At 46.5% G+C, this 22476-nt stretch overlaps 1 protein-coding gene across 2 annotated transcripts in view; it reads left to right on the top strand.

Annotated features, from left to right (window-relative positions):
* GRIPAP1 (GRIP1 associated protein 1) overlaps positions 1–22476 on the top strand; it is a 485545-nt gene that overhangs the window by 169810 nt on the left and 293259 nt on the right. For both annotated transcript variants that reach the window (XM_069209507.1, XM_069209509.1), the window contains 2 exons: positions 15872–16084; positions 19141–19254. In XM_069209507.1, the coding sequence (XP_069065608.1) occupies positions 15872–16084; positions 19141–19254 (327 nt within the window). The remainder of the gene's footprint in view (positions 1–15871; positions 16085–19140; positions 19255–22476) is intronic.

The raw sequence follows: 22476 nt of genomic DNA, 5'->3' as shown, positions 1-22476 counted from the left end.
TCCCCGCACTCACAAAGTTCAGGGAATTGGCTCTGAACAATGTGGGGGCACCTTGGCTAGTGCCAGGGTGCCCTCACCCTAAGTGACTTTGCACCTAACCTTTACCAGGTAAAGGTTAGACATATAGGTGACTTATAAGTTACTTAAGTGCAGTGTAAAATGGCTGTGAAATAACGTGGACGTTATTTCACTCAGGCTGCAGTGGCAGGCCTGTGTAAGAATTGTCAGAGCTCCCTATGGGTGGCAAAAGAAATGCTGCAGCCCATAGGGATCTCCTGGAACCCCAATACCCTGGGTACCTCAGTACCATATACTAGGGAATTATAAGGGTGTTCCAGTAAGCCAATGTAAATTGGTAAAAATGGTCACTAGCCTGTCAGTGACAATTTGGAAAGAAATGAGAGAGCATAACCACTGAGGTTCTGATTAGCAGAGCCTCAGTGAGACAGTTAGTCACTACACAGGTAACACATTCAGGCACACTTATGAACACTGGGGCCCTGGGTTACCAGGGTCCCAGTGACACATAGAACTAAAACAACATATATACAGTGAAAAATGGGGGTAACATGCCAGGCAAGATGGTACTTTCCTACACAACCCCCCCCCCCCCCAAACGAAGGACAATAAGACTAGCCATGACCTGATGAGTCTTCATTGTCTAAGTGGAAATATCTGGAGAGTCCATCTGCATTGGAGTGGCTACTCCCAGGTCTATGTTCCACTGTATAGTCCATTCCCTGTAGGGATATGGACCACCTCAACAATTTAGGATTTTCACCTTTCATTTGTTTTAGCCAAAGTAGAGGTTTGTGGTCTGTCTGAACAATGAAGTGAGTGCCAAACAGGTATGGCCTTAACTTCTTCAGAGCCCAGACCACAGCAAAGGCCTCCCTCTCAATGGCAGACCAACGCTTTTCTCTAGGGGTCAACCTTCTACTAATAAAAGCAACAGGTTGATCCTGGCCCTCAGAATTAAGTTGTGATAGGACTGCCCCTACTCCTAATTCAGATGCATCAGTTTGGACATAGAATTTTTTAGAGTAACAAGGGCTTTTCAGGACAGGTGCAGAGCACATGGCCTGCTTCAGCTCCTCAAAAGCTTTCTGACAGCTTGCTGTCCATAATACCTTTTTAGGCATTTTCTTGGATGTGAGGTCATTAAGAGGGGCTGCAATGGAGCCATAGTTCTTAATGAACCTCCTGTAATACCCAGTGAGGCCTAGGAAGGCTCTCACCTGAGTCTGAGTGGTAGGGGGAACCCAATCAATAATAGTTTGGATTTTCCCCTGAAGTGGTGCAATCTGTTCCCCACCAACAAGGTGTCCCAGATAAACCACCTTACCCTGCCCTATCTGGCACTTTGAAGCCTTGATAGTGAGGCCTGCCTTTTGCAGAGTCTCCAAAACTTTCCATAGGTGGACCAGGTGATCATCCCAGCTGGAGCTAAAGACAGCTATATCGTCCAAATATGCTGCACTGAAAGCTTCCAGCCCTTGCAGGACTGTGTTCACCAACCTCTGAAAAGTGGCAGGTGCATTTTTCAAACCAAAAGGCATTACAGTAAACTGGTAATGTCCTCCAATGGTAGAAAATGCAGTCTTAGGTTTAGCATCTTCTGACAATTTGATCTGCCAATACCCTGCAGTCAAATCAAAAGTGCTTAGATACTTGGCAGATGCCAGTGTATCTATGAGCTCATCTGCCCTGGGTATAGGGTGAGCATCAGTTTTGGTTACCAAGTTGAGACCTCTATAGTCTACACAAAACCTCATTTCCTTCTTTCCATCTTTAGAATTGGGTTTTGGTACCAGTACCACAGGAGAAGCCCATGGACTGTCAGAGTGCTCAACCACTCCTAGTTCCAACATTTTCTGAACTTCTTGCTTTATGCAGTCCCTGACATGGTCAGGCTGCCTATAGATCTTACTTTTGACAGGTAAACTGTCTCCAGTATCTATAGTGTGCTCACACCAAGAAGTGGTACCTGGCACAGTAGAGAAGAGTTCAGAGAATTGTCCTAGGAGATTTATGCAATTGTCTTTCTGCTCAGCAGTAAGACAATCAGCCAAAACTACACCTTCCACAAGAGCATCTTGTTCTGTGGAAGAGAAGAGATCAGGTAGAGGATCACTGTCTTCTTCCTGTCCCTCATCAGTTGCCATGAGCAGGGTGAGATCAGCCCTGTCATAGTAGGGTTTCAGGCGGTTGACATGGAGCACCCTAAGGGGACTCCTGGCAGTGCCTAAGTCAACCAAGTAGGTGACTTCACCCTTCTTTTCAACAATTGTGTGGGGTCCACTCCATTTATCTTGGAGTGCTCTTGGGGCCACAGGCTCCAAGACCCACACTTTCTGCCCTGGTTGGTACTGAACCAAAACAGCCTTCTGATCATGCCATTGCTTCTGGAGCTCTTGGCTGGCCTGAAGGTTTTTACTGGCCTTTTTCATGTACTCAGCCATCCTTGATCTGAGGCCAAGTACATAATCCACAATATCCTGCTTAGGAGCTTTTAAAGGTTGTTCCCAACCCTCCTTTACAAGTGTGAGTGGACCCCTAACAGGGTGTCCAAAAAGAAGTTCAAAGGGGCTGAAGCCCACTCCTTTCTGGGGTACCTCCCTGTAGGCAAAAAGGAGGCATGGTAGAAGGATATCCCATCTCCTGCGGAGTTTTTCAGGGAGACCCATAATCATGCCTTTGAGAGTTTTATTAAATCTCTCCACCAGTCCATTTGTTTGTGGATGATAGGGTGTTGTGAACTTGTAAGTTACACCACACTCCTTCCACATGGCCTTTAAGTATGCAGACATGAAATTGCTTCCTCTGTCTGATACTACTTCCTTTGGGAAGCCCACCCTGGAAAATATTCCCAGGAGGGCCTTTGCCACTGCAGGAGCTGTAGTGGTCCTTAAAGGAATTGCTTCAGGATATCTTGTGGCATGGTCCACTACCACTAAGATAAACCTATTGCCTGAAGCAGTAGGAGGGTCAAGGGGGCCAACTATGTCAACCCCTACCCTTTCAAAGGGAACCCCAACCACAGGCAGTGGGATAAGGGGTGCCTTTGGAGTGCCACCTGTCTTGCCACTGGCTTGACAGGTTTCACAGGACTTACAAAATTCCTTTGTGTCCTCAGACATCCTAGGCCAATGAAACAATGGTACCAATCTGTCCCAAGTTTTCATTTGACCCAGGTGCCCAGCTAGGGGAATGTCATGTGCCAGTGTTAGGAGGAACTTTCTGTACTCCTGAGGAATCACTAATCTCCTGGCAGCTCCAGGTTTAGGATCCCTATGCTCAGTGTACAAGAGGTTGTCCTCCCAGTAAACTCTGTGAGAGTCACTGACATCCCCATTAGCCTGTTTGACAGCTTGCTGTCTGAGACCCTCTAATGTGGGACAGGTTTGCTGTGCCACACTCAGCTCCTCTCTGGCAGGCCCCCCTTCACCCAAAAGCTCAGCAGTGTCTGCTTCCAGCTCCTCTGGTGTAGGTTCTGCACAGGGAGGGAATTCTTCTTCCTCAGAAGTAGAATCCACTGTAGAGGGAGGGATAGTAGGAAGTGTTTTGCTTCTACTAGCCCTAGCTTTAGGGAGCACTTGGTCCATTGTTCCAGGATCCAAGTTTCCCTGTCCTTTTTGCTTTTTGGCCTGAGCCCTTGTCAAAGCAAAAATATGCCCTGGGATGCCCAGCATTGCTGCATGGGCCTCCAACTCCACATCTGACCAAGCTGATGTCTCCAAATCATTCCCTAATAGACAGTCTACAGGTAAATCTGAAGCTACCACAACTTTCTTTGGACCAGTTACCCCCCCCCAGTTGAGATTTACAACAGCCATGGGGTGGCTTTGTGTTATGTTGTGAGCATCGGTTACTTGGTACTGGTGTCCAAGTATGTGTTGTTCAGGGTGCACCAGTTTCTCAATCACCATTGTGACACTGGCACCTGTGTCCCTGTAGGCCTGGACCTCAACACCATTTATTAGGGTTAGTTGCTTGTACTTCTCCAAGTTATGGGGGCAAGCAACCAAAGTGGCTAAATCAATAGCCCCTTCAGAGACTAAAGTAGCCTCTGTGGTCTCCCTAATCAGACCAACCCCAACTAAATTACCAAAAGTGAGCCCAGCTACTCCCTTGGATTGGCTATTAGTAGGTTTGCTCCCACCACCACTGCTATTAGTAGGGACACTAGGTGTAGCAGTAGGGGTTGTAGTGGTAGGAGCTGTGGTGCCTTTCTTTGGACAACTGGGATCTGTTGTCCAATGGCCTTTTATTTTACATAAATAGCACCATGGTTTCTTTTCCTTGTTCTGATTAAAGGAGGATTTGGACCCACCACCCCCACCAGAGTGTTTTTGTGGGCCTGATGAAGACTCATTTTTAGATTTGTCCCCACCCTTGTCAGAAGACTTACCATCCTTCTTTTTGTTGCCATCTTTGTCACCCCCTGTATGAACTTTTCTGTTCACTCTTGTTCTGACCCATTTGTCTGCCTTCTTTCCCAATTCTTGGGGAGAGGTCAGATCAGAGTCCACCAAGTACTGGTGCAACAAATCAGACACACAATTATTAAGAATATGCTCTCTCAGGATTAAGTTATACAGGCTGTCATAATCAGTAACTTTACTGCCATGTAACCACCCCTCCAAGGCCTTCACTGCCTGGTCAATGAAATCAACCCAGTCTTGTGAAGACTCCTTTTTGGTCTCTCTGAACTTTATCCTGTACTGTTCAGTGGTTAAGCCATAACCATCCAGGAGTGCATTCTTAAGAACTTGGAAATTATTGGCATCATTTTCTTTCACAGTAAGGAGCCTATCCCTACCTTTTCCACTAAATGATAGCCATAGGATAGCAGCCCACTGCCTTTGAGGGACATCCTGTACAACACAGGCCCTCTCAAGTGCAGCAAACCACTTGTTAATGTCATCCCCCTCCTTATAAGGGGGAACTATCTTGTGCAGATTCCTGGAATCATGCTCTTTTGCAGGATGACTATGGGGAATACTGCTGCTGCCACCATGGGTATCTAAACCCAACTTCTGTCTTTCCTTCTCTAATTCAAAAGACTGTCTATCCAAATCCAGCTGTTGCTTTTTAAGCTTCAGTCTGGTTTGTTCCACCCTCAACTTATTGAGTTCCCTCTCTAACATTCTGTCATCAGGGTTGGTGGGAGGGACATTTCTAGAAACAGAGCTATGATGGGAATGAACAGAAGGAGACCTGTCCCTTACAGAAGGCACCCTAACAGCTTGGTTTACAGACACATTACTACCAGTATGGTGAGAATAAATGCTTTTGCTGTGATGTGAGACAACACTATTTATTTGGTGTGGCTCATCATCATTACCATCTATGCTAGATTGTCTAGTAATGGGCAGGCTAGGAAGTTTCTTTCCTGAATCTTTTCCTGGTGGAGTCCCTGAATCAGATTGGGAACTATTAGGTACTTTTTCAACAGTTGGGGCACCTATGGCCTTATTCTGTTCTCTAAGCATGTTAAGTAACAGTTCCAAGGAAGGATTCTTCCCTACACTCAAACCTCTCTCTATACAGAGACTCCTTGCTCTTTTCCAGCTAAGGTTGTCATATGCAAGTTTGGACAGATCAACACTTTGGCCTGTGCCAGACATTTTTTAGAGAGAGTTAAAGTGATAGAGAAAGAGACAAAAGTTTTCAGAACTTTTTGGAAAGACAGAAAAAAAACTTTTTAAACTTTTAAGAACTTTTTGAAAGTTTAGGAGTACTTTTCAGCACTTAGAAAAGAGTGAAAAGAGGAAATGCAAAACTTTTTGGCTATGTGTATATACACTGACCTTGTTTTGTATATTTTTCTCTTATGAAAAGTACAATGACAAGAGTGGTAAGTAGTCTCAAGCACTTATCCCACCACTGCACAACCAATGTAGGAGGCTGGACTGGCTTGTAGTGAGTACCAAGGGGTACTTGCACCTTGCACCAGGCCCAGTTATCCCTTATTAGTGTATAGGGTGTCTAGCAGCTTAGGCTGATAGATAATGGTAGCTTAGCAGAGCAGCTTAGGCTGAACTAGGAGACGTGTGAAGCTACTACAGTACCACTTAGTGTCATATGCACAATATCATAAGAAAACACAATATACAGTTATACTAAAAATAAAGGTACTTTATTTTTATGACAATATGCCAAAGTATCTTAGAGTGTACCCTCAGTGAGAGGATGGAAATATACACAAGATATATATACACAATAGCAAAAATATGCAGTATAGTCTTAGAAAACAGTGCAAACAATGTATAGTTACAATAGGATGCAATGGGGAAACATAGGGATAGGGGCAACACAAACCATATACTCCAAAAGTGGAATGCGAACCACGAATGGACCCCAAACCTATGTGACCTTGTAGAGGGTCGCTGGGACTATTAGAAAATAGTGAGAGTTAGAAAAATAACCCTCCCCAAGACCCTGAAAAGTGAGTGCAAAGTGCACTAAAGTTCCCCTAAGGACAAAGAAGTCGTGTTAGAGGAATAATGCAGGAAAGACACAAACCAGCAATGCAACAACTGTGGATTTCCAATCTAGGGTACCTGTGGAACAAGGGGACCAAGTCCAAAAGTCACAAGCAAGTCGGAGATGGGCAGATTCCCAGGAAATGCCAGCTGCGGGTGCAAAGAAGCTTCGACTGGACAGAAGAAGCTGAGGTTTCTGCAGGAACGAAAAGGGCTAGAGACTTCCCCTTTGGTGGACGGATCCCTCTCGCCTTGGAGAGTCGTGCAGAAGTGTTTTCCCGCCGAAAGGACGCCAACAAGCCTTGCTAGGTGCAAATCGTGCGTTTGGCGTTTTTGGACGCTGCTGGGGCCCAGGAGGGACCAGGAGGTCGCAAATTGGACCTGAAGAGAGAGGGGACGTCGAGCAAGACAAAGAGCCCTCACTGAAGCAGGTAGCACCCGGAGAAGTGCCAGAAACAGGCACTACGGGGATGCGTGAAACGGTGCTCGCCGAAGTTGCACCAAGGAGTCCCACGTCGCCGGAGACCAACTTAGAAAGTCGTGCAATGCAGGTTAGAGTGCCGTGGACCCAGGCTTGGCTGTGCACAAAGGATTTCCGCCGGAAGTGCACAGGGGCCGGAGTAGCTTGCAAAGTCGCGGTTCCCAGCAATGCAGCCCAGCGAGGTGAGGCAAGGACTTACCTCCACCAAACTTGGGCTGAAGAGTCACTGGACTGTGGGGGTCACTTGGACTGAGTCGCTGGATTCGAGGGACCTCGCTCGTCGTGCTGAGAGGAGACCCAAGGGACCGGTAATGCAGCTTTTTGGTGCCTGCGGTTGCAGGGGGAAGATTCCGTCGACCCACGGGAGATTTCTTCGGAGCTTCTGGTGCAGAGAGGAGGCAGGCTACCCCCACAGCATGCACAAGCAGGAAAACAGTCGAGAAGGCGGCAGGATCAGCGTTACAGAGTTGCAGTAGTCGTCTTTGCTACTATGTTGCAGGTTTGCAGGCTTCCAGCGTGGTCAGCGGTCGTTTCCTTATCAGAAGGTGAAGAGGGAGATGCAGAGGAACTCGGATGAGCTCTTGCATTCGTTATCTAAAGTTTCCCCAGAGACAGAGACCCTAAATAGCCAGAAAAGAGGGTTTGGCTACCTAGGAGAGAGGATAGGCTACTAACACCTGAAGGAGCCTATCAGCAGGAGTCTCTGACGTCACCTGGTGGCACTGGCCACTCAGAGCAGTCCAGTGTGCCAGCAGCACCTCTGTTTCCAAGATGGCAGAGGTCTGGAGCACACTGGAGGAGCTCTGGACACCTCCCAGGGGAGGTGCAGGTCAGGGGAGTGGTCACTCCCCTCTCCTTTGTCCAGTTTCGCGCCAGAGCAGGGGCTAAGGGGTCCCTGAACCGGTGTAGACTGGCTGATGCAGAATTGGGCACATCTGTGCCCAAGAAAGCATTTCCAGAGGCTGGGGGAGGCTTCTCCTCCCCTGCCTTCACACCATTTTCCAAAGGGAGAGGGTGTCACACCCTCTCTCAGAGGAAGTTCTTTGTTCTGCCATCCTGGGCCAGGCCTGGCTGGACCCCAGGAGGGCAGCTGCCTGTCTGAGGGGTTGGCAGCAGCAGCAGCTGCAGTGAAACCCCAGGAAGGGCAGTTTGGCAGTACCAGGGTCTGTGCTACAGACCACTGGGATCATGGGATTGTGCCAACTATGCCAGGATGGTATAGAGGGGGCAATTCCATGATCATAGACATGTTACATGGCCATATTCGGAGTTACCATGGTGAAGCTACATATAGGTAGTGACCTATATGTAGTGCATGCGTGTAATGGTGTCCCCGCACTCACAAAGTTCAGGGAATTGGCTCTGAACAATGTGGGGGCACCTTGGCTAGTGCCAGGGTGCCCTCACACTAAGTAACTTTGCACCTAACCTTTACCAGGTAAAGGTTAGACATATAGGTGACTTATAAGTTACTTAAGTGCAGTGTAAAATGGCTGTGAAATAACGTGGACGTTATTTCACTCAGGCTGCAGTGGCAGGCCTGTGTAAGAATTGTCAGAGCTCCCTATGGGTGGCAAAAGAAATGCTGCAGCCCATAGGGATCTCCTGGAACCCCAATACCCTGGGTACCTCAGTACCATATACTAGGGAATTATAAGGGTGTTCCAGTAAGCCAATGTAAATTGGTAAAAATGGTCACTAGCCTGTCAGTGACAATTTGGAAAGAAATGAGAGAGCATAACCACTGAGGTTCTGATTAGCAGAGCCTCAGTGAGACAGTTAGTCACTACACAGGTAACACATTCAGGCACACTTATGAGCACTGGGGCCCTGGGTTACCAGGGTCCCAGTGACACATAGAACTAAAACAACATATATACAGTGAAAAATGGGGGTAACATGCCAGGCAAGATGGTACTTTCCTACACAGATGTCCGTTTTTGGATGGCCTTGTCCAGGTTTTAAAGGGAAAGCATTCTCAATGAGTTGGAAGGGCAAATTGATCTGCTGCTTCCTTCCAAATCCCTTAGTGGCCTGAGTTCTCTGCAAAGTTAGGCTATTATCATGTAAATTCTTAATAGGTGCTCCAGGGTGACCAAAGCAACACTATTCCTCAGAACTTTGGAAAACGCCTATCAAGACTCTGTTGCAGTTCAAGACAAACCTTCCTCTGGCAGAGCACAATGCTCTGAGTTCAGATCTTAATCTTCGTTCCTCACACCTCACAACTAGGATCTTTAAGCATTAGAATCAAGTGTTGTGGACATTCCGAAGGAGTGATGGGAGATATTACAGGCAGTGTGCGCACCTCCCACTCCGAAATCCTATAGAATTAAATGAAAAAGGTTACACAGCTGGACTCTTTCCAAGAATATAGATCCATTACCAGTCTGTTCACCATTTTTTGTCATTTTCTGCCTCTAAAAAAATCAAGACTGCATTAATGAACAATTAGAGTACATTTGATAGCTGTCTCACGCTATTTTAGAAGACCAGACATGCGTTCTCTATTTTCAACAAGCGGGTTAAAAATCATGAAATGCCTTTTTAGATATTTCCTGCCCATGACTAGAATTTCACTTTCATGGGAAATAAATACAATTCTGGAGACATTAATGAAGCCTCCATTTGATCTTACCTACATGTACAGCTCAGCCTTTTCCTGCAAGATGGCCTTTTTAATGCCTATTACTTTGGCAGGATGAGTTGGTGAGGTTCATGCTGTCCAGAAGAGAACCATATGTTCGATGGCATCTGTCGCTGTAGATACGCATGTTTTGCAATAGCTCGCCATCTGGTGTTGGGCGGGAGTGTTACAAGTTGTTTTTCTTCGAAGAAGTCTTTCGAGTCACTGGACCGAGTGACTCCTCCTTTTGTCTCCATTGCGCATGGGCGTCGACTCCATCTTCGATTGTTTTTTTTCCGCCATCGGGTTCGGACGTGTTCCTGTCGCTCCGAGTTTTGGAACGGAAAATTAGCTAATTTCGGAAGATTTTCGTCGGTATTGTTGCGTTCGGGATCGACGTACTTAGATTCAACACCGCATCGAAGATCGAAGAGCTCCGGTGCCCTTCGGGGTAGTTTTTCGATCCCCCGTCGGGGCCTGGTCGGCCCGACCGCGTGCTGAAGAACGCCGATGGAACGGTCCCTGTTCCGTTTCTGCCCCAAACACCAAGGGTGGAAAAAAAGTATAAGGCGCCTCCTACAGACCCGGTTTTCATCACTACACAGCTGCCACCAGACTCTGTCGTTGTAGGAACAGCTAGGAAAAGGGCCAACTCTCACACATCTGGAGATGCACCACCCCCAGATAAAGAAAGCCGCAAGTTCGATGCAGCTGGTAAGAGTCGCAGCACAAGCTGCAAACCAGTGGCGCATCGCGAACTCCCAGGCACTACTTGCGCGCTATGACAGAGCCCACTGGGACGAGATGCAACATCTCATTGAACATCTGCCCAAGGACTTACAAAATAGGGCAAAACAAGTGGTTGAGGAGGGACAGACCATTTCCAACAACCAGATCCGCTCCTCCATGGACGCTGCAGATACAGCTGCACGGACAATTAATACATCTGTAACTATCAGAAGGCATGCATGGCTCCGAACGTCTGGATTTAAACCAGAGATTCAACAAGCAGTTCTCAATATGCCTTTTAATGAAAAAGAACTGTTCGGTCCAGAAGTGGACACAGCGATTGAGAAACTCAAAAAAGATACGGACACTGCCAAAGCCATGGGCGCACTCTACTCCCCGCAGAGCAGAGGGAATTACAGCACATTCCGTAAAACACCCTTTCGAGGGGGTTTTCGGGGTCAGAGCACACAAGCCAGCACCTCACAAGCAACACCGTCCAGTTACCAGGGACAGTATAGAGGAGGTTTTCGGGGACAATATAGAGGAGGGCAATTCCCTAGAAATAGAGGAAGATTTCAGAGCCCCAAAACCCCTACTACTAAACAGTGACTCACATGTCACTCACCCCCTCCACACAACACCAGTGGGGGGAAGAATAAGTCATTATTACAAAGCATGGGAGGAAATCACTACAGACACTTGGGTTCTAGCAATTATCCAACATGGTTATTGCATAGAATTTCTACAATTTCCCTCCAAACATACCACCAAAAGCACAAAATTTGACAACACACCATTCCAATCTCCTGGAGATAGAAGTGCAGGCACTATTGCAAAAGAATGCAATCGAATTAGTGCCAAACACACAAATAAACACAGGAGTTTACTCACTGTACTTTCTGATACCAAAGAAGGACAAAACGCTGAGACCAATCCTAGACCTCAGAGTAGTGAACACTTTCATCAAATCAGACCACTTTCACATGGTCACACTACAAGAAGTATTGCCATTGCTAAAACTACACGACTACATGGCAACTTTAGACCTCAAGGATGCTTATTTCCATATACCAATACACCCATCGCACAGGAAATACCTAAGGTTTGTATTCAAGGGAATACATTACCAATTCAAGGTACTGCCTTTCGGATTAACAACCGCACCAAGAGTCTTTACCAAGTGTCTAGCGGTAGTCGCTGCACACATAAGAAGGCAGCAAATACATGTGTTCCCATATCTAGACGACTGGCTAATCAAGGCCCATTCGTTAATACAGTGCTCAAATCACACAAATCATATCATACAAACCCTCTTCATACTAGGGTTCACCGTCAATTTCACAAAATCCAAAATTCTGCCGCGCAAGGTACAACAATACCTAGGAGCCATAATAGACGCATCAAAAGGAGTAGCCACTCCAAGTCCCCAAAGAATTCAAAATTTCAACACCATCATACAACGCATGTATCCCACAGAAAGGATACACGCAAAGATGGTACTACAACTCCTAGGCATGATGTCTTCATGCATAGCCATTGTCCCAAACGCAAGACTGCACATGAGGCCCTTACAACAGTGCCTAGCATCACAATGGTCACAAGCACAGGGTCACCTTCTAGATCTGGTGTTAATAGACCGCCAAACTTACCTCTCGCTTCTGTGGTGGAACAACATAAATTTAAACAAAGGGCGGCCTTTCCAAGACCCAGTGCCACAATACGTAATAACAACAGATGCTTCCATGACAGGGTGGGGAGCACACCTCGATCAACACAGCATACAAGGACAATGGAACGTACATCAAACAAAACTGCATATAAATCACCTAGAACTTCTAGCAGTTTTTCAAGCACTAAAAGCTTTCCAACCAATGATAGTTCACAAATACATTCTCGTCAAAACAGACAACATGACAACAATGTATTATCTAAACAAGCAAGGGGGGACGCACTCCACGCAGTTAAGCCTGCTAGCACAAAAGATTTGGCGTTGGGCAATTCACAACCAAATTCGCCTAATAGCACAATTTATACCAGGGATCCAAAATCAACTCGCAGACAATCTCTCTCGAGATCACCAACAGGTCCACGAATGGGAAATTCACCCCCAAATCCTGAACACTTATTTCAAACTCTGGGGAACACCTCAGATAGACTTGTTTGCGACAAGGGAGAACGCAAAATGCCAAAACTTCGCATCCAGATACCCACACAAACAGTCCCAAGGCAATGCCCTATGGATGAACTGGTCAGGGATATTTGCTTACGCTTTTCCTCCTCTCCCTCTCCTTCCTTACCTGGTAAACAAACTCAGTCAAAACAAACTCAAACTCATATTGATAGCACCAACTTGGGCAAGGCAACCCTGGTACACAACGCTGCTAGACCTATCAGTAGTACCCTGCATCAAATTGCCCAACAGGCCAGATCTGTTGACACAGCACAACCAAAAGATCAGACACCCAGATCCAGCATCGCTGAATCTAGCAATCTGGCTCCTGAAATCCTAGAATTCGGGCACTTACAACTTACCCAAGAATGTATGGAAGTCATAAAACAAGCCAGAAGGCCATCCACCAGGCACTGCTATGCAAGTAAATGGAAGAGGTTTGTTTGCTACTGCCATATTAATCAAATACAACCATTACACACAACTCCAGAACATGTAGTGGGTTACTTGCTTCACTTACAAAAATCTAACCTGGCTTTCTCTTCCATTAAAATACACCTTGCAGCAATATCTGCATACCTGCAGACTACCTATTCAACTTCCCTATATAAGATACCAGTCATTAAAGCATTCATGGAGGGCCTTAGGAGAATTATACCACCAAGAACACCTCCTGTTCCTTCATGGAACCTAAATGTTGTCCTAACTAGACTTATGGGTCCACCTTTTGAACCCATGCACTCCTGCGAAATACAGTTCCTAACATGGAAGGTGGCATTTCTCATCGCCATTACTTCCCTAAGAAGAGTAAGCGAGATTCAAGCGTTTACAATACAGGAACCTTTTATACAAGTACACAAGAATAAGGTCGTCCTAAGGACCAATCCTAAATTTTTGCCAAAGGTTATTTCACCGTTCCATCTAAATCAAACAGTGGAACTTCCAGTGTTCTTTCCACAGCCAGATACCGTAGCTGAAAGGGCACTACATACATTAGATGTCAAAAGAGCATTAATGTATTACATTGACAGAACAAAAAACATCAGAAAGACTAAACAACTATTTATTGCATTTCAAAAACCTCATGCAGGAAACCCAATATCAAAACAAGGTATAGCCAGATGGATAGTTAAATGCATCCAAATCTGCTACCTTAAAGCTAAACGACAGCTGCCCATTACACCAAGGGCACACTCAACCAGAAAGAAAGGTGCTACCATGGCCTTTCTAGGAAACATCCCAATGCAAGAAATATGTAAGGCAGCCACATGGTCTACGCCTCACACATTCACCAAGCACTACTGTGTAGACGTGTTATCCGCACAACAAGCCACAGTAGGTCAAGCCGTATTAAGAACATTATTTCAGACTACTTCCACTCCTACAGGCTGATCCACCGCTTTTGGGGAGATAACTGCTTACTAGTCTATGCAAAACATGCGTATCTACAGCGACAGATGCCATTGAACTGAAAATGTCACTTACCCAGTGTACATCTGTTCGTGGCATCAGTCGCAGTAGATTCGCATGTGCCCACCCGCCTCCCCGGGAGCCTGTAGCAGTTTGGAAGTTACCTTCAATTATTTATATATGTATCATCTCAACCTTAAATAGGTGCATACTTAGTCACTCCATTGCATGGGCACTATTACTACAATTCAACTCCTACCTCACCCTCTGCGGGGAAAAACAATCGAAGATGGAGTCGACGCCCATGCGCAATGGAGACAAAAGGAGGAGTCACTCGGTCCCGTGACTCGAAAGACTTCTTCGAAGAAAAACAACTTGTAACACTCCGGCCCAACACCAGATGGCGAGCTATTGCAAAACATGCGAATCTACTGCGACTGATGCCACGAACAGATGTACACTGGGTAAGTGACATTTTCATTACATTTTTACAGAGACAAAATAGTTCTCAGAACTAACCTTGGATTCTTCCCAAAGTTACCTTCTTCTTTTCATATGAATAAAGAGATGGCACTACTAACCTTTTTTTCTAAATCCTATAAAGGTGGTTGGGAGGTTATTACATTCCCTAGCTATCAAGAGATACTTGAAATTTTATAATCAGCGGACTGAGCATTTTCAGAAGACTGAAGAACTCGTCGTAGCCTTTTGTCATATTAATAGAGGAAGCCAGTTAACGAAACAAGGACTTGCAAAATGTTTTTTTTGTTTATTATGCTAGCTCGTCTGACAGTGAACAGACCTATCAGTGGTAGAATCCGAGTGTGTCCTGCTAGAAGAATGGTGGGTAACGTGCCTTTGTTTGCTTAGGAACATATGTGATGCTATGAGTGAAAGTCAAACCATGTATTTTCCAGACATTGCTACACTGAGAGCAAGTCAAAAGCGGAAACAACAGTGAGACAGTAGTTGTTGGCAGAAGGTGGGCTTTATTCACTCCTTCGTAGGTGTTTGTTCGTAACGTGTACTGCATTTGGAGGCTAGATTCAAGCATGTGAATCTATGAAAGATCCAATGCTGAAGAATATATAACAATACTTACAGTTTACTCCAAATCTTCAGCATTGGTATCTTTCCTAAATTCACATGCCACCCTCCCCCTCCCCTTCTGCTTAATAAGACTGACATATCGATTTCCAAAGGTCGACGAGCTTAGCAAGCTTAGACACATCTGGCAATTAGGGTGTTTGAGGTGAGCAGATATGGGTTCCTGTACCTCTGATCAGCTCATATAAGGAGGTGAATTGGTTATATATGTGTATGGTTTGTGTACAAGTATACTGCTATTGAACATTAGTTACCAAAGATTCTCAGCCTGACGATGGGGACTTTTTGAACATGTGAATGTATGAAAGATACGTAGGCTGAAGAATTGGCTTTAGAGATAAGTAACTTTTTACTTTCTGGAAATCAAGTACTTAGAGGTTGTTTAAGAAGATAATATTAACTGGGCAATATTAGGACTGCATCAAGGGTTATTTTATGTCTATGAAAGCAGTTTCTCCAGGCTTCCTCTCCTTGAGTCTGCCTTCCCTGATAGGTAGCTTGGTTGGTCAGTGCATCTGCTGTAGAGCTCTGGATGAATTTTGCAAGACAGGATTAGATTCCTGTTTGGCCAGTCCAACTTCTTATCTTTTTTGAGGTCACTATTGTAAGTACATTCACATAGTGTATAACGTAATACAATGACACATTATGTGGGCTTGTAGCTTTCAGGGGTCAATAGTGCCCCTTTGCTGTGCCCTGCAGAAGCTCACTCTTTAAATCCTTTTTTGCCTCTGGCAAGGTATTGCACTCCGCTGCTTCTAGTTAGGTTAGTGATAAAGAAATACCTTATAAATATACACACATATGTGGTCAAAAGCACTACATAAAAGTGTCCTAATAGTTCCCTCTTCTTGCTCAAGAGTGCGGATAAGCGGAAGGCTATGCTGGATGAGATGGCCATTGAGATGCAGCAGGAAAAGACGAGACACAAGGAGGACTTGGGTAACGTGAAGCTGCATCACGAGAAAGAGGTGCTGGGAATCCGTGCCAAGTACGAGAAGGAGCTGCGCGAGCTGCATGAGGAGAAGAACCGCGGTGAAGAGGACCTGAGGGGCCAGCTGAGGGACGAGAAGGTATGTGGAAGTCTGAGGAGTCAGCTGAACATTATGAAGTACAGGGAGCGCAGCGATAGATGGTACACTCAGGATGGGAATGTACAAGGTGACAAAGAGACTTAACAGGTAAGCTCAGAATGAAAAAGTGTGGGAAGGTGATACCAGAAATCCAACTGGTTGGCGAGAAGGTACAGTGAGAGGGGGCAGCTAAGGGTGAGAAGGATCAATAAGGAGGGACTCGAGGGTGCCAGCGCAGGACGAGAAGGTGCAGAGATGTGGAAGAATTCAAAGGGAAGCTCGGAGTGAGAAGATGCCAAGAGGATAGGCTGACAGGAAATGTCAGAGGGAGAGAAGGTGCTGAGAGAAAACTTTGAGCGGCAGCTCATGGTGAAGAGGTACATGAAGGAAAGATTTATGGATAGGTTAGCATGGAAGGCAGGGGTCAGATGAGGGTCAAACTTTCTATGGAGGAGATTGCAGGCCTAGATGATTGTGAAAAGACGTGGGATTGAAAGACTGAAGGACCTGCAGATGCATAAAAATGTGCAGAGAGCACAAGCTGAGGGCCCAGATCAATCAATCAATCAATCAAATCATTTCTTAAGAGCACTACTCACCTGGTAGGGTCTCAAGGCACAGGGGGAGGGCGGTTACTGTTCGAAAAGCCATGTTTTTAGGTGCCTTCTGAAGGTTAGGAGGTCCTGGGTCTTGCATAGGTTGGTGGGGAGGGAGTTCCAGGTCTTGGCGGTGAGGTGGGAGAAGGATCTGCCACCGGAGGTGGTGCGTTGGATGCGGGGGACTGTAGCTAAGGCGAGGTCGGCGGTGCTGCCGAGTTGGTATGTGGAAGTTGTCTCATTTGTTGAAGTAGGCCGGTCCAGTGTCGTGGAGGGCTTTGTGAGTGTGGACGAGGATTTTGAAAATTATCCTTTTGTTGATGGGCAGCCAGTGTAGGGATCTGAGGTGGGTGGATATGTGTTCGTGGTGAGGGAGGTTGAGGGTGAGACGTGTGGCTGCGTTCTGGGTTCGCTGGAGTTTTCTTTGAAGTTTGGCTGTGGTCCCTGCATAGAGGGCATTGCCGTAGTCCAGTCTGCTGCTTATGAGGGCGTGGGTGACTGTTTTTCTTGTTTCTAAAGGGATCCATTTGAAAGTCTTGCGTAGCATGCGAAGGGTGTTGAAGCAGGAGGATGATATGGTGTTGATTTGCTGGGTCATGGAGAGAGACGAGTCCAGTATGATGCCATGGTTGCGTGCATGGGTAGTGGGTGCTGAGGGTGGTCTGAGGGTGGTGGGCCACCAGGAGTCGTTCCAAGCTGTCTTGTTGGGGCCAAAGATGATGATCTCTGTTTTGTCTGAGTTCAATTTGAGGTGGCTTGCTGTCGTCCATTTGGTGATGTCGAGGAGTCCGGCATGCAGGTGGTTCTTGGCGGAGGCTGTGTTCCTAGTGAGGGAGATGATGAGCTGGGTGTCGTCAGCGTATGAAATGATGGTGATGCCGTGGGGGCGGAGGATGTTGACGAGAGGAGCCATGTAGATGTTGAAGAGGGTGGGGCTGAGGGAGGATCCTTGGGGGACCCCACAGATGATCTTGGTGGCTGTAGACCGGAAAGGAGGGAGGCAAACTCTTTGGGTTCTTTCGGAGAGGAAGGAGGTGAGCCAGTCCAGGGCTTTGTGGCGATCAGAGTGAAATGTTGCTGGGAAGAGAAACTGAGTGGATGGCTCAGAGTTAGAAAGTATGGGTCTGACAGACAAGGGTTCAACTGAGGGGCAAGTGGGGGTACGGGAAGCAGAGACTATGGGGTAGTTTGGTTAGAGAAGGTGGATAGAAGATGGTCTGAGGGACAAGCTCAGGGTGAGAATGCATGGAGGATAAACAAAGGGATAGGTTAGGATGAGGTGGTGCTGGGTCGTGTGGCAGCTCAGAGGAGGGACGTGTAGGAAAGGGGGGACAGTCCAGATTATGATAAGGTACAGGAAGGAAAGATTTGGGGTCAGCTGGAGGGCAAGAAAGAAAGTACAAGGAGGAAACCTGAGGGGGCAGCTCACAGTGAGAAGGTGATGGGATGTGGAGGAGAATCAGGGCCCCGCTCATAGTGCAGGGAGGATGGATTCAGACATAAGCCAGGATTGGATGGTGCAGCTGGGTCATGATAGAGGGAGTCACAGCTCAGGATGAAAAGGTGTATGGAGGAGAGCGCGAGGGGTCAGCTCAGTGTGAGAGGATGCAGGGACCTAGTGGAGAAACTGAGGAGCAGCTCAAGGTTGGAGAGAACAGGGACAAGATGCTAATGGCCCAAGTCAAAGAGAAAACGTGCAGGAAAGAGATAGTGTGGGGCCAGATCAGTTAGAGAGCACGGTGGAGAGACAAGGTGCTGATATCTGGTTGATATTACACAGGTAAGAGATGTTATCAGATAGCCTGGTGTTAGAATGTCTGGAGAGGAGAAACTGTAATAAAGTTCAAGTAAGAAAGCATGTGGAATGAAGAACGAGAACTAAAGCAGGGGGAGAAAGTACAGGGAGCACAGACTGACCAATTCAAAGCGACAGAGGGCCAGCTGAATGCTGAGAAGGTAAACGGAAAACGATTGAAGGCCAGCTGTAAAGTGAGAAGGTACAGTGAGGGGAAAGCAAGGGCCTGGTTAAGAATGTAGCACTGGTACGGTGCAATAGGTAAGGGGCAACTCAAGGGGGTGGGCAAGTGGAGGCAATGGGCACTGGGAAGCTTTGTCCAGTAACTGTTGGCTTAGACTCTAAATTGAGCTGCTGGTGCCACTCCATCTCGAGGTGAGCATCACTGTGCCATCAGGATTGAAGGTGCATGGAAAGTATGGGAGGCCACTGCAGAAGGGACGGTTCTAAAGCACCAGCTGGGCTGGTGGAGTTGGTGTGGGGCATCATGCTCTACTGCTGACCCTGCTGCAAAAGCTCTGGGAATGTTTTACACCATAGAGTTCTCGACTTAACATCATGACACTTTTCACTTAACACTGCACCCAGATCCTAAAATAGGTTGCTGCATTGTCTGCTAAGACGGTTGCCTGACTTTTATCTTCCCTTCCATTACTTTATTGCAGGCACGTAGCCGAGAGTTGGAGAGCCTACAGCAGACGGTGGAGGAGCTCCGTCTGCAGATTCAGTCTCTGGAGGGTGCCAAGGGATGGTTTGAGCGGCGGCTTCGGGAGGCAGAGGTGGGCCATCTTCCCTTGATAGCCAGATGTGTGCTTTAAATGTTCTTTACCTGGTTCTCTTCTAACAATCTGACACACTCCTTACTCTTCTGATGTCTGGTAAGCAGGATTTATAACCATTATGTTACATTGCTTAATCTGCAGTACATTTGCTTGTTGGTGAATATGGGGCATTATAATCAGTCATTTCTTTTTTTTCAAGTGATATGATCCCAGCGTTATGATCGTGGCTACTTGCTTTTGGATTTTGTAGGATCATTTCAGAGTGTTAAACTTCAGTAAACTGATGGTCTGAGCTCTGTGTAATGTAAGTTCACCTAGATGACAATTTGCTATTTTAGGTCTCGGGTGCTCACAAGAAATGACAAATAATTTCAAGTATTAGGTCTCCTCTAAAGAGATGTCATTCATGGTATCTTGCTTAAACTGATGCAGTAGCGGGAGCCAAGTGTTTTTCATTTTCTCTGAATTTTGTTTGTGGCATCTGTTGGATGCATTGAGTGAAGGGGTGCAGAATATTTATAAAACACTTTCCAGTTAGGGAGCTCGAAATATACTTTGAGTCTAGTAGTTTTAAGAACATGTATGGTGTTAGATCCAGTTTCCTGTGCACCAGGGCACTCAGGGGCCACCCTGCTCCAATCGCATCAACTGGAGTGTCCCCTACTGGTGCCCTGGGGCCTCAGGGTAGACCCAAATCTAGTTAACCAAGTACCCCTCTCCAGCACTTGCTGTCTCAGGATAATGAACAGAGCAGTCCACGGCTTACTCAAGGAGCTGAGGTGGGTTTAGACATTCAAAATACAGGGTACACTGTACTACAAGCTAATAAGATCAATTTCTAGTCAGTGCTTTACTTTTTAAAAAGAAAAGTACTTTAATACACATAAGAGAAATATACTACACATAAAACTAGGATAAACAGTGAAAACCAGACATCTCCACAACCCTCTGGGCTAGAGTTCTGCCCTCAAACAGTAATATAGCTCCTAGACGCTAAACACTGTACAAACACAATTAGCATGTAGACACACAATTAGCATTGCATATTACAGACCATGTTGCACAGGATTGCTGTTGTTCGCTAGAGCCATGATACCAATCCTTGTATGGCAATGGTGTAGTTTCAGCATTTGATGTGAAGTCAAATGTTCCAGATTAGCCCCAGAACCCACCACCTACAGAACAGATGTGCCCTCCCATCCTTAGCAAGTACACCGCTCCAGTGGCGTCAGGGATCTGATCATAGGTGCCTGATGTCTTGGCACAGTTTACAGGAGTCCCACTAGACCAGTAGCCACTGGCTAGCTGTAGGAGGGTATTAGCTGGCCAAAGTGCCAGTACACTCTTGTACCCCCATGTATCACAAAGAGAAAGGTAGGGGGCCTGTACCACAGGACACCCTTCCCCAGCTACAGATTGTAACTGTAAGTATTACAGGCTCCAACCGCATGGGGGAGGGGTCTGGGCAAAGTTATCTCACCTTCAAAGTATTGGTGGAATCAAGCTTCCCCCTGTCCCTCTTTCTCTGTTGATGTGCTGCAAGCTTCGTTATCTTGAGCAGCTGTTTGCAATTTCCTTGTCTTACAAGCCGATGCTGATGTGCTTGACACTCCTCACAAACAGCTGGACCCCTGCTTCTGCATTCAGGCTGTTGATCGATCTTTTTGCTCTTTCACAGCTGGCATATCCCTTCACAGTAGAATCCATCCATCACAGAGAAAACTCTCAAGTTCAGACGCGGTGAGGAAGCTTCCTTGCCTTTGCACTGCGGGCCCACAGCTGACTTCTGTAAACGCTTGTTACAACCGAAGACCAGTCTTGAACAACCACTGACCATGCAGACCAGACTTTTATCAGCTCTGCATGATAGGCTGATCCAATCAGAGGGTCTGCTGTGTTTGAATCCTGGGTGCCCCTCCAATCATGAGGCCTATCTCTGTCATGATGACTGCATGTATAATACATATATAGGATGAGTTACTGGGCTTCAGGATGGGCTCTTGGAATCAGCCTGGGTTATTCCTCAGAGAGGAATTTTCATTAACTCCAGACCAGGAGGCACTGACCATTACTGAAAAAATAAAGAGAGGGTCCCTCCTAGCAGTTACTGCAACTAAACACAGATAAGAGCAAGTGTCTACCCCAGCCCAACAAGCTTCTCCAAGGAATCTGGAGGGGCACGGGGGAGCTGGAATTGGATTGTCAAGCAGAACAGCTCAACTCAAATTAAACACAATAGCGCACCTCACCATTCACACCTAGGGAACCTACTGGCTCTCAAACACACAACCCAGGTAGACAAAGGCAACAGGACCACAGGCAAAGCAGACTGCACAGACTTGATCAGGAGGGTGGCTAGTACTCCCCCCCCCTCCCATCATACCCTCCTCTCCCCCCCACCAAGGGTACAAGGACACAGGTATCCCTGACTTTAGATTTATTGCTGCCACCACTGTCAGTCTACCACCGCCTTGGTAGAGAGGTCAGTAGCCGCTCTGTGTGAAATAGGGGTGCACTATGCATGTTGCCCCCCCCCCCCTAACCTCAAAGCTAAGGTTTAGGGTCACAGACCATGTAAACATGGAGATTCTCAGTAGACATACATGTTTTTCATAGATATTTTGATTCCTTTGTTAAGGAACTGGATCAGGCTGTGTTTGTTTTTGCATCTTTCCTTGGACAGGGTGAAGGGCTGCAGCTGCTCCCTCATAAAGTCTGGATAAAGAGATTAAGACCTCTGGTGATTAGGTAGGAACTTTGGAGCAACTGGCCTCCTCCTGTACCTGCTTTGGTTGTGACAGATCTGTAGATCTCATTGCACATAATATTATCATATTTGTATTGGAAGATTACTTCATGCTTGGCGGGCACAAGGTGGCAGCTGGACAAGCAGGACAAACCACATCAAAGTGTAAGTCTTCAGCCATAAACACTGGGGGGTTCAGCAGCAGGCACTTTCAACCTCAGTGTGCCATAACATCACTTATCCGCTCTTTGATGTGCGAAAACCATCCCTTTTTCAACCTAGAGGTATTTTGACAATGCAAGCCATGGACTACCGGTTGTCTCTGTTAATTCTTACGGCTTCATTTCCATGTTTCCTTTGTGTCCTATCTTGTTTTACTCTGGGAAAGGTTACACAGCTTACAAATTCCTGTAGCTTTAATATCAGATCCTGCTGCTCTTGCAAAAGGTGTGCACCACCTCTGGACAGGATTT

Source organism: Pleurodeles waltl, chromosome 10, assembly GCF_031143425.1.
Source record: "Pleurodeles waltl isolate 20211129_DDA chromosome 10, aPleWal1.hap1.20221129, whole genome shotgun sequence".
NCBI lineage: Eukaryota > Metazoa > Chordata > Amphibia > Caudata > Salamandridae > Pleurodeles > Pleurodeles waltl.
This window is presented reverse-complemented; position numbering and strand designations above follow the sequence as displayed.